Genomic DNA, 16,830 nt, shown 5'->3' with positions numbered 1-16,830 from the left:
TACTGGTGGTAGCAGAAGACAAGAGTCAAAGTCAAGCAAATTGGATTTACTCAATTATAGATGACTACTTGAGGGTTTTTTTATGTGGCTGCTCTAACGGGAGGAAAGCCTAATGTTAGCAAAACTGCTACTGTATAATCCCCTTTGTATTCATGTGTTGGCCTTAGCTGTGCTAGGGCTCATTATCTGTTAACACATGCACACACCTTTGTGGCAAACCTAATTCATGCAGGTGTACAGATCTTTGCTGACTACCCCTTGTGTTTGAAAACCTTGCACTTAGTGGTTCGCATCCTCATAGGTTATGTAAAACTGATACTTGAATGGAAATTACTCTGTCAAAGGCTTGGTCATTATTATTAATAAAATAGATACTAGCTAGCATTTATGTGACATCTAGATTCTCCATCACATTTTCAATCATAAAAATATAGAACCAGCTATCAAAGGGTTTTGAGGGTTTGTTTCTCCCTTGAGCTGAAATTTTTTCTAGATATTTATCAAATTAATTGCAGGATTTATGTAACTGGTTTTCTGAAAAATGCTTTATAGAGGAGGCTGGTTTTCTACTAAAGAGCTAGCAGAGAAGACAGGATGGAATAAAACTGCATCTTCTATAAGTTCTCATAGAACTTTTATAGCTAAAACAAAAAAAAGGAAAATGAGTCAAAACAGTCGAGTGTAGTCCCTTTATAACAGTCTAAAAATAATCTGCTTCTCTCTAACAGATAAAAGCAAACTTCTGAAAAATGTAAACTATATTTAAATTTTATATATTTGTTATAAAAATACAGCATCACTTCACATAATGAGTTGAAATTCTGTTATCATCTGGATGAATCATCATCCTCCAAAGCTGTTCCTCAGCAGCACGCTGTCCGTCAAAGTCCTTGAAAACAGAGAGCTACAATGAAGCCGGCCTGGGTAGCTGCTGTCTGGTGAAGACAGCTGCTTTTTTAGCACAACTGTGCAAAGAGGAGCTTGGACAGGAATTAGAAGGATGCAGGGAGGATTAAGCTAAGTTAAGAACTTTCAGACAGACAGAAAAAAAATAAAATTATGACGAGACTGAGTCTGAGGAGATTCATTTCAATGTCGGCAGCCAGAAGAGTGAGCTTTGCAGCTGGTGTTTGATAAGGTGATAAGGGCTAGGGAATATGTTTTGCAATTCCTCATCTCTGTCACAAGTCCTTTCCTCGGTGATTCTTGGCTCACCAGGGAAAAGCAAGAAAAGTTGCAAAAGAAGATGTAAAGGATTTCTACACTTAGACTTATAAGCAGATTACTATTTTCCACCCTTTTGTGTTTTGCATTCCTCAGACATCTCAGCCCACAAAGCTCCAAACATCCAGATGGAAAGATGACATTATTTTGTATTTACTGTTAATTCCATCATCTTGCTCCAAGTCCTTAGTCACATACTTATTTGCTTATTTTAAGAGCAATGAAATAGTTGGTGATATCAGTTATCTTCTGAGGATATGCACTGCCATACCTCAGTGAGAGAAGAAACTATGAAGATGCAGACTGTAGTTTCTGAAGCCACTGAAAAGTATCAGTGAATGAAACAAAGGATCTTCATTGTTTTTATTGCACTTTGACATGACAGTAACTTGTAATGCTGTAACTACATAAAAGTAAACTAGATCCTCTAGTTTCGCTAGAAGAAGAAAAGTGTGGTTTTGTTTTGTTTTGTCTCTTTCTTTTTATTTTATTGTTTCATGAAATATTTACTTGCTTTTCTGTTATTTAGAATACATGAATACCTGAAAGTCTCCTCATTTTTTAAAATTCTCTCTTCTCTTTTTCAAAGTATACCCTGGTTCCTGAGACACTGTAATGTGTTGCCATAGCAGTCTTTGAGGAGCACTAAGCCTTTGCATTCACAGGACAAGACAGCAGTGGGGTAGTTATCAAGAAAAAATAAATCCCTTTGAGACTTTATTCAAGCCTCTGTATTATAGGACTAGGTTATTTCAGCCAAGTGGGAGGAAGAAGTGGGAGATTTCAATGCATTTGACGAGTGAACTGGAATGTAACTACCCAGATGTGGCACATAATGTACACATAATAAATAGGAGTAGAGGGATGGGACACGGCTTCTAGGAAAGGAATATTTTGAGATCACCTGGGCTGCTTTAATGGTGGCCCACACATAGTCCGCAACACACAAATGAAGTACCCTCACACAAGAAAAAGACAACCTCATTTCCTGTGGAAGCAGGAACAAATGGATCATATCCTGGCTCATCTGGGCCCCTAAACATGAAACTCTTGCAGTTAGTCTGAGTTTTGTTTGTTTGCAGTCTTTCTTTAATAGCTGAGTGTCCTGGTTTTGGCTGGGATAGAGTTAATTTTCTTCCTAGTAGCTGGTATAGTGCTGTGTTTTGGATTTAGGATGAGAATAATGTTGATAACACACTGATGTTTCAGTTGTTGCTAAGTAGTGCTTATACTAAGTCAAGGACGTTTCAGCTTCCCATGCTCTGCCAGGTGCACAAGAAGCTGGGAAGGGGGCACAGCCAAACTGGCCAAATGGCTATTCCATACCATATGGCGTCATGCTCAGTACATAAACCATGGGGAGTTGGCTGGGGGGCAGCGATTGCTGCTCAGGGACCAGCTGGGCATCGGTCAGCGGGTGGTGAGCGGTTGCATCACTTGGGTTTTTTTTCCTGGGTTTTGTTCCTCTGTCTCTTGTTGTTTTCCTTTTCATTACAAATTTAATAATAATAATAATAATAATAATAATAATAATAATAATAGTAATAGTAATAATTATTTTCCCAATTATTAAACTGTTCTTATCTCAGCCCACAAGTTTTCTTACTTTTGCTCTTCCAATTCTCTCCCCCATCCCACCGGGAGGGGGGAGGGAGAGGGTGAGGGTGAGGCTGTGTGGTGCTTAGGTGCCGACTGCAGCTAATCCACGACACTGAGTTATTCAAATTGTGACAAGATTCTTTTATTCCTTTATTAAGTTCACAGAATTGGACTGACAATTGTTGAAACATTTAGAAGTTGGCTTTTTTATTTGCTTGTTTCCTGTATTGCTTTTAGGTCTGGGTGCCTTTTAAAGGAATAAAGTGTTGTTCAGTAATTCTTTAGCTGGCATTTAAAAAGTAGCATTAACTAACAAAGTGAGACACAAATTAGAAAGGAGCAATATAAAGACAAAGCATGCAAAGTTACTTGTGAAGCAGTCACATGGTGTCTGCCGACCCTGACAATTTTTACCAGTGTCTGTTCAGATGCTGCTTTAGGCTTAACTTGCAGCAGTATTGTGAAAAGGCTTTTCTTGACAACCTCTGTCAGATTCTGCCTATTGGAAGCTCAAGTGGCAAAATGTGAGACATTTAGCACTGAGAATTCTTTTTCTCCTAATAATAAAAGCTGGTAAGTAATGCAGATAGATAGTTTTCTCTGCTGCTGGCTTATGCTAGAGCACTTGTTAGAATTACTATAGGAAAGAACAACTAAAATCATGTCTGCATAAAGGAAAGGATTTATTTACTTTATTGTTCATCTGGTGAGTGAAGTGGCATCCAAAAGTTAGCCAAACAAAACAGCCTGATTATTCTGACTACAGTCATTGTCTTTCATTTCTGTAATAATTTGAAATGAACAATCATTTCATCGTTGTTCCAGCTTTTGAAGTTGGGCCCCCTGAGTGAGGCAAGCTGGACCCTGCTTGCTGTGGGTAACATAGTGATGCTGTGAGAGGTTTGTGTTTTGTCAGATGGTGCTGTTTCTTCAGTGAACGTGAATGCAAGTGAAAAACATTGATTTGAGCAGCATTCATTTAGACAGGACTATTCTGACCCTGAAAATACTCCTTCTCTACCTCAAAAATGAGCAACCAACCTCCTGTCCCCAAACTCTGCCCCGTTACAGTCTATGATCATTGTGTGCTGCTATTTGCAAGGAAACAAACTTCACTGACCTTCTTTGACCTTATTTTCATCACCATCATTTTGATCAACAACTTCAGACACCTTTAAAGAGCTCTTGATGGCACCGTATGACCTGATAAGGGAAAAGAGCCTGTGTTTTGTCCAGTAACTCCCACTGAAATTGTCCTGGTAATGGTCTAAGCGGGTGGAAATGCTGGTTACGGGTTGTAAAGGACCCCAGGAATAAAAGCAGGCTGGAATAAAGGATACTTCCCAAAGACCTTAGATATAATACCTTAAACACACCTTAAATATGATACCCGAAATATGATCCTGTCACACTGCTTGTCACCATTTATTACTCAGGAGGTGACAAAGCTGATCGCTGTGTCTCCTTTATGCGTATCACCCTGTTAACATCTATTGCAGACTTTAAAAGAGGTTGTGTAACAGGTTTAAAATTATTTGAAACATCTTGATTTTGAGGGTAGTTACTGGAAAGGGCCGGGAGAAGGGTGCGTTTTCAGGGGCTGGGCACATGCCCTTAGTAAAGAAACCGTGCCATGAACCTGCCCGAAAACATGTAAAGATGGAGATGTTCCCGGCCACTTAAAATTTTAAGATGATTTCAGAGATTTTTTTTTTTTTGTAACGGGAAAAATTCCCATTTAAGTGCTGCAGCCTAGAAATAACTCGTCTTCAATACTAAACCCGTCACCAACCTCGGAGGCTGCGGCCGGCAGCGGTGCTCGGCGGCGGCGGGAAGGGGCCGCTTGCTCGAGGCGAGGCAACGCTCTGGCGGGAGCGCTGAGGGGAACATGGCGGCAGGGGCCCTGAGGAGATGGGGTGTCCCGCCGCCTCCCGGGGGCCGTGAGGAGAAGGGGGTGTCCGGCCGCCTCCCTCACGGGGACTGCGGGGAGAAGCCGGCGCAAGCGGCGCCTCTCGCCACAGCGGAGCGGGCCGGAGGGCGCGCAGGGGCTCCGGCACCGCCCCCGAGCCGGCCGCCGGGGCGGGGCGGGAGCGGCGGTGCCGCCCTCCCCGTACCTGCCCCTCGCCGTGGTCCCGGCGAGCCTCCTCGTCGCCGCCGCAGCCGCCCGGAATGGGCGTGAGGAGCGGCGGGCGCGGGCGGCAGCGGGTGCCCGGCGGCGCCGCGGGGGGGCCGCGGGCTGCGCTGAGGCGGCGGCACATGTGGGCTCCCGCTCCCCGGCTGCGGGGCTGGGGACGGTGCCGGGGCGGCAGGCGGCCTGGGGAGGGGGAGAGGGCTCGTGTGCAGGAGTAGTGAGGGGCCGAGCCCCGGTCCCAGGCATGGCGGAGCCCCTGAGCCCCTGCAGCCCACGGGGCCAGTGTCAGGCCAACGTGGGCGCCAACGCCTCGTCAGCCAATGTGGACACCAACGCCTCCTTGGCTGCCTCCGCGCTGGCGGGCGGCAGCACGTTGAGGGGCCGGGAGCCCTTCTCCATCTTCACCATCCTCATGCTGACCCTGCTGGTGCTCCTGACTGTGGCCACCTTCCTCTGGAACCTGCTGGTGCTGGCGACCATCCTGCGAGTGAAGGCTTTTCACCGGGTGCCCCACAACCTCGTGGCCTCCACAGCGGTGTCGGACGTGCTGGTGGCGGCCCTGGTGATGCCGCTGAGCTTGGTGAAGGAGCTGTCGGCCGGGCGGCGGTGGCGGCTGGGCCGGGAGCTGTGCCTCGTGTGGGTCTGCTTTGACGTGCTGTGCTGCACGGCCAGCATCTGGAACGTCACTGCCATCGCCCTGGACCGTTACTGGTCCATCACCCGCCACTTGGACTACACGCTGCTCACCCGCCGCCGCATCTCCAACATCATGATCGCTCTCACCTGGGCACTCTCTGCCACCATCTCCCTCGCCCCCCTCTTTGGCTGGGGGGAGACCTACAGCCCTGAGCAGGAGCGTTGCCAGGTCAGCCAGGAGCCCTCCTACGCCATCGTCTCCACCGGTGGGGCTTTCTACCTGCCCCTCTGCGTGGTGCTCTTCGTCTACTGGAAGATCTACAAGGCGGCCAAGTTCCGCGTGGGGGGCCGCAGGAGGAATGCCGTGGTGCCCCTGCCTGAGGCTGCCCAGGTAAGGGTGGGGGACGGGGAGGAGAGCCCCTGCTGCCTCCCCAGGCACCTGTGCTCCTGCTTCTCGTCTGCTCCCAGCCATCACCCCTGCATCGGTGGTTTTGGCACAGCGAGAAGACTGAGACGTGCCCTGGGGCTCTCGTGTGAATTTAGCTCTGTTACAGACTGGACGTGAGCGGTAATTAGCCCGTCAAAAAGCGCCACTCTGGGAGAAGAGTTTTATTCTCATTTTTTTTTTAAGTGTGCCATAAGAGTAAGTGACAGGTGCATTCACTGCCAGTCTGGAGAGCAATTTAAAAATCATCTGTTTAGTTTGAATTTGCCATTCCTTGGGGTTTTTTTCCTCTTTATTTTTTTGCAAAGTTGATGGGGTAAACAAAGACATAAACAGATCGCTAGGTAATGTACAGAGTAAATGCATGCACATTTATCTACCAGCACTGACTTTGTGTGGGATCTATCAGTGTCTGAATAGATTTTGATAAGCAAATTATACACTTTATTTATGTGCTTGGGCTATTTTACCTTGAATATCGGGAACATATTGCTCACTGTATACTGTTGAAGAAATGAGCGATTAATTGTTTCTGTTTTAAAATTACCAGCTGTCTTAAAAACCATGTCCTCCTCCTTCTTATCCCAAACATTGTCTGTAATCCCACAAAGCCCTAGTCATGTGGGAAGTCTCATTCATTTTGGGGATACACCTAGCTGACAGGAAAGCTGTGTGCCTGCAGAAGGGTTGGGGTTGGCCCCTTGTGTCCCGTTAAGTCAGGCTCTCTGCATGACGACACTGTCACCCATGCCGTGTTGCCAAGGTGCTCGGTAGTGCTCTCTGTAAACTCTCTCCACCTTCTGTCACATACTCTTACTCTCACTCCGACCTACGGAAGTGATTCTTTATAGTACATTTTTGTGATTGCATGTTGTATTTGCTAAGCCCAGTAACAAAAGATGAGCTGTGTGAATGTTAGAGATAGATACCTAAAGAGACATGGAACCTTTCTGTTCAATTGGGGCTAATCCTGCAGAGCCTCACTCCTCTGCTAAATCCCTCTAGCTTTGATTTGGAGTCATGGTAGGAAACATGTTATTATGGTCACAAATAAAAGTCCGTAGGTTGTGTCCCCTGATTCTAGCAAGAGATGACAGCGCTCGCAATTATATGCGGTCAGACTTGCAGATTTGGATCATAATGTCTTGAAGATGTTTTCAATATAAATTGATTGATGAAGCTGTCTTCTATGCAAAAGCATAAAATGTGTTAGAAAAGATGAGAATGTCTCCTCTAGTGGCATTCTTTTTTTTTCCTACGGCCTTCATCCCCTGGTTTGCACCAAATTTCTTTCCAAGTTGTTGTAAGTATGATGAATGTGTTGCTTGGAGTTAATGTATAATCTTTCCAAGCACAAAAGCTAACTGAATATTTGTAGTGGTTTTCCATGCTTTATCTTTTTTATCTATCTATTTTACATACACACATACTCATACAGGACTAGTTGTTTGGAATCTAAAATTCTGGGAAGCTAAATGAGCTGAGGCATTGCTGCTTAAGTTTTAGCCTACACAGAGACATGTTGTTGGTATGTCAGTTTTAACATGAAAAAAGTCTGGCTCCTAATTGTCATAGTTCTGTCTGCAAAAGCCCTTGCGTGGGCACAGCTAGGCTGGCAGGTAAGTGCTTTATGCTGATGCAGTGTCTGGGACCTGGTTTAGGCCACACTGACAAAAGAGCTCCTGTCAGTGTGAGCTGAATACCCATTTTGGAGGGGTTGCCAGTGTAGCTGTTATTGCAATACCAGCAAACGCTCAAGCCAGCAGTTCTTCATCTTTCTTATCTTTGCAGTGACTGACATATTGACTTCTCCTTTTCTAACAGTGATTCTTGAATCTGCAATTGGTATATAGTGGCAACCTTCCCCACTGTCCCAGCAGCTTCGTTTGCTGGCTTAAATAAAAAGACTTTTGTGATGCACATGCAAACCTTTACTCATCATCTTCCTAAAGGAAGAGCTGATGCCCAGCTGCACATGTGTACATTAAATGAACCCATGGATCAAGGGAGCTGGCATTCAGGATGCACTTCTTCTCAGTTTTCTTCTAAGTTAAGAGACTGAGACTTACTCTCTGAGTTTTCTCCTGATCCCTTTTAAGCTAATAGGAGCAGGATCCATCATGAATCATGATCCACAGGAAAAGTAGCAGTTCCTCAGTGAATTCTAGAAAAGAATCTTCAGACACATCACTGCTGTTCCTTTGGCAAAACCCTTTTTTTTTTAAACATGCAAACACAAAGATAACATTGCCAGGGTATGTGGCAAACCTGGTGAGGTGATCCAGCTTCGCTTCTCCACATCCAGGGGTGTGGGATAATTGCTGGAGGTGACTTAGAAATTAAACTTATATTCACACTTTTGGGTAAGGTACAGCATTGAAGAAGCTTCCTGGGTGGAATGCGGCCAGGCTCTGCGGTTAAATGGGAACTCAAAGGTATTGTGTGTAACTAATAAGCTGCACATTTGCTACCCTGGGCCAACAGTCTATCATGTTTCTGACAAAATGCTGTCCTTTTGGTGAACTTTGCTTATTATAACATCATTATAATACCAAAACACACCTGCATCCCAAAAGCTACCTGCCTCCAAGGTGTGGCCACCTCTCACTGAGCTTGCGCTTTGAATTTTTCCTAGCTTATACCTTTAAAAGCGAAGCGAGAAAACTTTACACCAATCCTAAACAAAGGTATGTATGACTAGAGTCACTCAAGCTCCACCTGAAAGGTGAAAAATAGTATAAAATAGCTTAAGAGAGAGAGAATGTTAGGGAAGACACCATCGTGTATCACTCTGACCTCTGGGATCAGTCAACGGGCTGAGCCTCTCTTCCCCCCCATCGGGACATCTTTGGGTAAGATTCGAACACTTGGTTATACCAAATCCTCCCTGGGAAACTTAGAAATCTCTCTAGAGTTGCTTTATTATCTTTTAACGCGTTTATAGCCAGCAGTGTCACTCATACTCTTGGTATTTGCACATGCTTTGCAGACAGTGAATTTATCACCGGTAATCCAAAGAATCTCTGTGTCTGTTGCTCTAATAAACTGCACTCTTCATTAATCTAGCCATGGTAGTTATTGAACACAACCAGACTCTCTAAGTGTGGCCGTGATGGTTCATGCAACATGACTAGACTGGGGGTGCAGCGCGTTATTAGTAAATCCATAATTGTGAAGTTCAGTACGCTGAACACGACTGGACTTGTAACGTTGTAAGTTAACGCTGTCGCCTTAATCGACTTTGCAAAGTTGTTTCAGTGAAAGCCCTGAGAGGGCTCTGACAGGCAAACGTTGACTCTGATGAGTGGCTACATATACAGTCCTTAGAAAATAAACTGTGGACCAAGTCTGAGACTAAGACTGGACCTAGCCGCACCTAGACTCCTCCCTGAGAAGGAGTATAGAAAGCAAGGGGGTCCTGTCTGAACCTCGTGACTCAACGGGAGGGTTCCCCCCCCGCCACTCCTCAGACTCCTACGCAACAGTAACTCTTAACGCAACAAAGGGTAATTAGGTTGTCAGTGTCAGCACTGTCCTTCTCTCTGATGGGGCAAATTCTGTTCTACTTATCTTGTTTTGCCCATCAACTCACTCTAATTTTCCATTTCTTCCTCATCTAATGTCTCTCCTACCTTTACTTTCTTTCATACCTTCCTTCTGTGAGAATGCTCATCTGTCATGCTCGCCCTGCAACATTTTTCTTTTGTCACTGTTACTCTGAGTGTGAAGTGCCCCCTGCATCTATGTCAGTTCTCACCTCGGGTGCCCTGCACTGGTTGATCTGACATGAAAGGGGCTTTCGGCAGCCGATGCCAAAGGCTGGCAGTGCCTCCCAGGCTGGAGGCGAGTAGTAACAGCGGTGATCCCTGCTGGGAGAGACGTCTGTGTTGCACTCAGGAATTAGCTGTCAGGTAGCCCTGAGTTGGAACTGCGTGCCAGGGCTACGGTCTGTGGCCTGAGGTATGCCCAGCAGTGTAGCTGGTTAATACTAGCAAGTTAATTTAACGAGGAAAAGATCTGAGGTCATAGTACTCATATGCCAGTAGAAATGCCTTGAAGAAACAGATGCAGCAAGTGGAACAATTATGATGATACCTTGATGTTTTTGCACAGTGCTTTTCAGCCAACACAGCCAGGTGCCAAAGTGCTTTGCAGGTTGCCACTGTGTATGTATATACACACACATATATATACACAGAGAAAGGGCAGTTGTCTCTCCGCTGAGAGTTGGCATACATATGTGAGCTGAGAGCTGGCATACATATGTTATGTTTCTGTACTCTTATAGAGGTGCTGAATAGAATAGTTACAAAATAAGTATTTTGAGTTGGTTTTGGTTAAAATTTTACTTGTGTTTTTGAAAAACACTTTGTAAAGTCTTTGAAAAAAAATTAAGGTGAGGGAGATGGACATGAAACATCCGAGGTGCTTCTAGTTTTAATGAGAACTTGTTTCTTACTTTCCCTTGAAACAAAAGAATTGCAGAATTGGGACCCTAAATTAGACACATGCTTGTATAGTTATTTGTTTGCTAATTATGAAACTTCTTAAAAAGTGAATTCTACAGTCAATACTGATGTGAGTGACCTAAAAAAACTAGTGACGTACCATCACTGACAGAGAGCTATACTTTGTCACACCTTGTTGACAGTAGGTAATAATTCTCTCTGTAAATAGTCCAATTGAAATAAATGAGACTGCTTGAAAAACAGCAGATACTGCTGGAGAGTGCTCTTTTAAATCAGTGAAGCCACTTGCAGCATAGGTTTCACCCAGCAAAACCAAGAATGGCAGAACCTGAATGTCAGGATTACTTACATGTAGCAATTGCAGAGTCAGGCTTAAATTTCCATGTGATGAGTTAAAAATCAAGTTCTATTGATGGTTGGGGCTTTTTTTGGTTTTTTTGTTTTTTTCTTTCTTCCCTCTCGAAGTACCTTGTATAGTGTATGATTAATTAGGCCTGATCCAAACCTTACCAGTTTTGTGAGAGCCCTTCCCACTTTAGGTAGTATCAGGCCCCAGAGCTCCAACAGGGCAGTGTTGTTCTGCACCTTGGCCCGTTCAGCCTCTCCAACCCACGTAACCAGTCAGGACAATATGGGAGAGAAAACAGATTCTCCTTCTCTGAAGGAGTCACAGGCCTTCTACTTCTTATTTCTGCCTCTGACTGTACAAGTAGAAGAGAGGAGTCAGGAAACAAAGTGCAACTGTCCAGAAGAGTGGCAGCTGATCTCAGATAGGAGAAAGGTGAGGCAGGAAGCAAAGTGGAGTGGCTAACGATTTCCTGGGAGAAAGGCAGAGCTATTCCTGCTTACAGCAGAAGAAAATCCTGTGAGAGAAAGCAGGTGTTCTTTTCCCTGTCAAATGTACTGTTTGTCATATTGGTGGAGCATCCAAGAAAGTGTAGACATTCCTATGTTTTGATCCTTCATTGTGCATTTCAGTTTCTCGTGTTCTTGTTCAAAGAGCAAGAAGTATGCCAAAGCTGCACTGAGGCAGTAACGATCTTTGCTGAATCACGCTGTAATAGGCAAAACTCTGAATTTGTGATAGTAAGCCAGATTTGATTGATGTTTATCATCTTTACTGTTGTTTTGTTATTGCAGACCCTGGAGGTATAGTACAAACACATACACAGTACCTGCCACGAAGGACCAGTAATAACCATCTTTAAAGCTATAAGGAACAAATGTTCCAAATCAAGGGTTTTCATCAGAAGCTCCTTGGTGGCATGTTTTTTCAAATACTGCTAGGAACACAGGAATTGGGTTCGTACAACTCTAGGAACATACAGCCATTCAGTAGTAGTAATTTACTGGGGACAGACAAACAACAGAAGTGGCGTTGAACTGTAACTGCTGATCAACGTACAGAAGAATGAATTCTGAAACTAAAACCAAACTCCTTTGTGTCTGTAGAAGAATTTGTATTTGAGAGCTCTTTTCCTTCATTTAACTCTCTTTAGGATACTGTCAGTGGAAAGCGGTTGGCTCTACACTTCTCAGAGCCTGTTGTCCTGGGCATAGCTGATTTCATGAATGCAGAACCTAATTCTGGCCTCAGAGTAGCAGTCCTTTCATACCAGCTTTTTTCCCCACTGCTTCTGACTTGCAGCTCCTGGAGCAGTGCCTGAACGGATGAAAGGAAATCTGTGCCCAAGGCATAGTGTGCTGCTAGCCATTGACTGAGAACAGTGTGCAACGCCGTGCAGAGATGCTCACATATGAGAGATGTCCCCAGTATAAACTAAGGCATCTTCATGGATTGCTTTAATTTACAGCCTGTGCCCACCTTTGCCCCCATCACAGCCTGCTGACCAGCACTCATCAGTAGGCCCAAAATGGGGGAGAGGTTTTATGTTGGGCTTGTCCTTTGTTCCACGTGGCACAGGGATAACGGTCAGGTATTGTGACTTACGTTAGAAATCGGAGTCATGCAAAGCCTCCAGGATTGGCACTGGAAACGGCAGATATGGTATAGTCAGAGCTGTGTTTAGTTCAAGAAAATCACAACTGGCAAGGCTGGAAAGCCAGCTACATAATCTTTTTGGCCTGTGCTCTTCTTCAGACAATGCCAAATTATAGTGGATTACCCCATGCCTGCATAAGGGGGGAATCCTGTAGCATGGTTCCCCCGCCAGCACTGTGTACCACAACAGCGTTTGCCTACGATAGACTAATTTACTTTCCATGTACTTTGTGTGGGTTGGCTTATAAAAAACAGCCTTGACAACATAGTCTTGGGGGCTGATAGTTGTAGCAAGGATAATTTTGCACCAGCCAGGCCAGGGAGATGAATCAGGCCTGCAGCAAATCATATAGAGAGCAACAAAAATAAAAAAAATTGAAATGATGATGAAAGGTTGGACTTTCCCAGCTTTGCGGTCTGCACTGATACATATTTTCTGATATGAACAGCACTTCAAATTAAATCCGTGTTTAACTTTAAAAATCTAGTGGACTTGTCCCCTGATGAATCAGTGCCCACGGCAGGGTTGAGCTGCTGGCAGTCCTGTGGTAGGTGTATGTATATGGTGACCAGGCAGGGAGGGAGCACAGTACCGCAAAGCTGACGCATTTACAGGGGCATTGAGCACAGGAGCACTGAGCACAGGGCCTCGCTAGAAACCCTGCGTAAAGCCTGGTCCCCTGTGCAGTAGTAGAAGCCAGGAGCAGCTGGCCAGTGGATCACAGGTCTGCCAAGTGGCAGCGCTCACGCTGGGGGCTGGCACTTGGAACGGTACCCCATGCCGGGAGTGCCCGAGAGGCAGGTGTCGTGGCGGGCAAGCCTGATGGAGAGCCAACTGAGCGCGGGTCATTCACAGCGTGTGCGGCTGGTCAGCTGGAAACAATGTATGGGGTGAGCGTTAGACGCTGATGATCATGGAAAGCTGAGCTTTCATGCAGCTTCCAAGGTTTAAATGCTTGTGTAAGTCCTGTTGAAGGCACAGGCTGAAGGAGCTTGCTGAGGAGGGATACTAGTTACCTTTTCAAGAACATTTTGTGTATCCTTTTCAAAGGATTTCTTATGGAAAATTGAAGCAAAATATCTCCAGTCTGCCAGGGATATTTACACAGTTTACTTAATGGAAGGTTCCATGAGAGATCCCATTATTTCTCCTAAAGCACCAAGCTGCTATTTGCACTTTTATTATTATTACTGTTATTACAATCTTATTCGGAAGTCCCAGGCAGAACTAGTCAAAAAATAATTGAAAAAACAGCTATGACAACAGAGAAAGTAGAAATTATGTACACAGGAAGACAACTGCTGTCCTGAAATTTAAAAAAAATACCATGATCTATTTGCACTTGCTGTTTAGTATTCAGAGGCCTGATCTAACAATCAGTGGAGTTTGTGAGAACTCTTCTGATTTCAGTAGGAGCTTGACCAGGCTGTAAATGCATGCTTCATTAGGGAAAACACCTGAGGGCTGTGGTATCTTCTATCAAAATTTCTGACAATATGTAATTAAGTGATAAAAGAGTCGCTACTAGTAAATTCCGCAGTTCGGCCACAAGCCTTCTAAAACCTGAAGTACCGAAAAGAAAAGGCTCTGATTTGATGATGGCACACTGCAAGCTCTTATCTTTTGAGTAGGAGGTGAAGGTTAAATATAGTACCAAACTATGCCCGATGCTAGTGACAAAGTCCTTTGTATGGCTCTTCCCAAGAGGCATACTTATGTAGCTATTCCTCAGGGCTAAGACGTAATCTTTCAGGGTTGCTTGTCACAAATTTGTCCTCGTGTCATACATTCATCCCTTTTTGCAGAGTGTGATTAAAGATGTGCAGAGCAAGTCCTTCTGCAGACAAATGGTGTGATCCTTGCTACATGAGGGGTGTCCCATTTTAATTGTCAGGACAGATGTGATTTTCATTTTCCTCCATTATTTGCCTGCGCCTGTAATTTGCTGCTCTTACATTCTACAGCCATGTCTGATGTCTGAGGGTGAAGACAGGGATATCCATCTTGAAGAGTGATTGTTTAGCCATTGCCAGTGCTTCCCTCTCTGAGGTGCTGTGCTCATATTAAATAGAGGCCCTCGATCTATTATAAAGCTTGCACAAAGGTGGCATGTGCATGTAGAATATGTGGCTAATTTAACAACAAGCCATCTTTGGAGCGTTGTCAAAGTCTTGCAGTGCCTGTGAATTATCACTTACGCAAATTTCAGAGCCTCAGGTTGCATCCTTAAACTGTTTACTTTATTGCACTGTCTTCATAACTGTAGTGCCTAGAAGAACTTTAAACGCGCAGATACTTTAATCTTCAGATTAAAATCACAAGGGAGTATCTTTTTCTGGTTTGACTCTAAGCACATTAATGACTTGTGCCCAGAACCTGTTCGCCCCAGTCTTGCTGCCACCCAGAGCACTGTGCTGTACTCACTGCGCAGATGAATGTCTTGCCCTTGGCGAGAGAGGAGACAAGAAGCACTGTCAGCAGCCTGGAGTCCCTTGTGTAACTTCTGTAGAAGCCAGAGTTTGAACTGAAGGCCGATTGAAATCGTGTTTATTCTGGCAATGGAATACTTTTTGTGAGAATACCCTGTAGCTCTGAGTGAAATAAAGGACAGGTGACAGAAGGGAGAAAATGAGGACCAGAAAATGCTGCTTCTCCAGCAGAGCTTTTCTTCGATAAAATACTACCAGAGTATTTTATAAGCTAATTCAAAATGGTGGCACAGTGCCTGCGGGTACGTCATTTCAGGTGCATCCTTATGCTCCCATTGTCATATACTGTGTTGGCACTGTGACCAGGCTGCAGCTGGTGCGATAGACTGCTCTGTCCCTCTCCAGGAGGGAGAAGTGCCTGTGATGAGATAGCCAAGGAAGAGCAGAAGGCACCTGACTTCTGTCTTTCATAAGGGACTCTTCTTGGTGGGTTTACTTTCCACTGAAATATTTCCAAAGTATTCAATTTTATTTCAGGCATTTATGATTTTTGGGGGGTAATGAAATACTGGCATTTTCCAAAGATCAGACACATTTCTTAAAACTTTCTTCTAATTGAAATCCAATTCTTTCATTAAAAAAGGTTCTGATGGAAAAATATTCCTGCAGATTTAGCTGAGTTTTTTGGGGTATGCTCTGTCCCTTCTGCAGAACAAGTGGTAGTGCCAAGCTCCTGCACCCACCAGGGATGGGATTTTGAGCTCTGCGTCCAAGCAGTTGGGCTGAAGAAAATAGCTTTATCTGGTAGGCGATGAGCGGGCATTTGTTGCAGATCCCTCTCTAATACCTTAGTGAAATTACCCAAAGGACCTGCAATGGAATGAAAGTAATTTATGATTCGGGCCTGAGAAGCCCTAAAGGTCATGTAGCAGCATAGGAGAGTCTAGTTTAGGGATAGGCAGAAGGCACATGCCTTTGTTAGCCTTCCGTAACAACCTGATTTCCCACTAGGTATCAAGGCATCCAGTAGAATAAACTGCAAAAGAATGCCCACCACACACATGGCATCAGTTGCTCTTTATTTAGCGTTGTTTGTCAGTCACACTCAGTAGCTTTTCCAACATAATGAGAAGTCTGGTAATTTTGGCACTCTGGGGCATTTTCTTTCTTTTAGCATGGAAGGAACGGAGTTGGGGCCTTTTGTGGTAGGTGCACAGATGTCGTGCTGTCATTTAAAAGTAATACTTCACTCAAACAAATTGCCTTGGTAAGAATCCATGTTTGCTTTTGTTTTGAGGTGAAGGAAGCTTCGCATGAACCACAGATGGTGTTTACAGCTCGTCATGCAGCTATCACTTTCCAGACAGATGGAGAAACATGGAGAGAACAGAAAGAGAAAAAGGCAGCTCTGATGGTTGGCATCTTAATTGGAGTTTTTGTACTGTGCTGGATCCCTTTCTTCATCACAGAATTAATAAGTCCCCTCTGTTCCTGCACCATCCCACCCGTCTGGAAAAGCATCTTTCTTTGGCTTGGCTACTCCAATTCTTTCTTTAATCCTCTCATTTATACAGCATTTAACAAAAATTACAACAATGCCTTCAAGAACCTTTTTGTAAAGCAGAGATAAAAGGGGACACAGAGGAGAAAATGAATCCTTTATGGCATAATACAGGGATTTCTTGAGGGAAACATGCCTGTGGTATGTACAGTTTTCATGCGCAAGAGCTACTTGAGGGGATTTAGGAACAATGAAAAAGAAGATGGAGGTGTTTGGATATAAACCGACTGACAGTTTACAGTTCCCCCTTGGAAATACATATATGCTGCTCCAGGGTTTGGCAAAGAAGATTGAAGCAGTCAATACCTCCCGTCTGCTCTTTGAATCAACGTG

General features: G+C 44.5%; 1 protein-coding gene across 1 annotated transcript; it reads left to right on the top strand.

Moving 5' to 3' along the window:
* The first annotated feature begins 4,943 nt into the window (after window positions 1-4,943).
* Window positions 4,944-16,566, top strand: LOC142414666 (5-hydroxytryptamine receptor 5A-like). Its single transcript, XM_075512142.1, has 2 exons — window positions 4,944-5,981; window positions 16,234-16,566. Exons 1-2 carry the CDS (start codon window positions 5,199-5,201, stop codon window positions 16,564-16,566), a joined length of 1,116 nt encoding a protein of 371 aa, XP_075368257.1. The 5' UTR covers window positions 4,944-5,198.
* The last annotated feature ends 264 nt before the right edge of the window (window positions 16,567-16,830 follow it).

The sequence above is a fragment of the Mycteria americana genome, chromosome 9, assembly GCF_035582795.1.
Source record: "Mycteria americana isolate JAX WOST 10 ecotype Jacksonville Zoo and Gardens chromosome 9, USCA_MyAme_1.0, whole genome shotgun sequence".
NCBI lineage: Eukaryota > Metazoa > Chordata > Aves > Ciconiiformes > Ciconiidae > Mycteria > Mycteria americana.
This window is presented reverse-complemented; position numbering and strand designations above follow the sequence as displayed.

Bases quoted from the DNA above. Each gene is read 5' to 3' on its own strand.
- LOC142414666 (XM_075512142.1), top strand. From the start codon at position 5,199: ATGGCGGAGCCCCTGAGCCCCTGCAGCCCACGGGGCCAGTGTCAGGCC. The intron at 5,982-16,233 runs GTAAGGGTGGGG...TTTTGTTTTGAG, and splicing joins CCCTGCCTGAGGCTGCCCAG to GTGAAGGAAGCTTCGCATGA.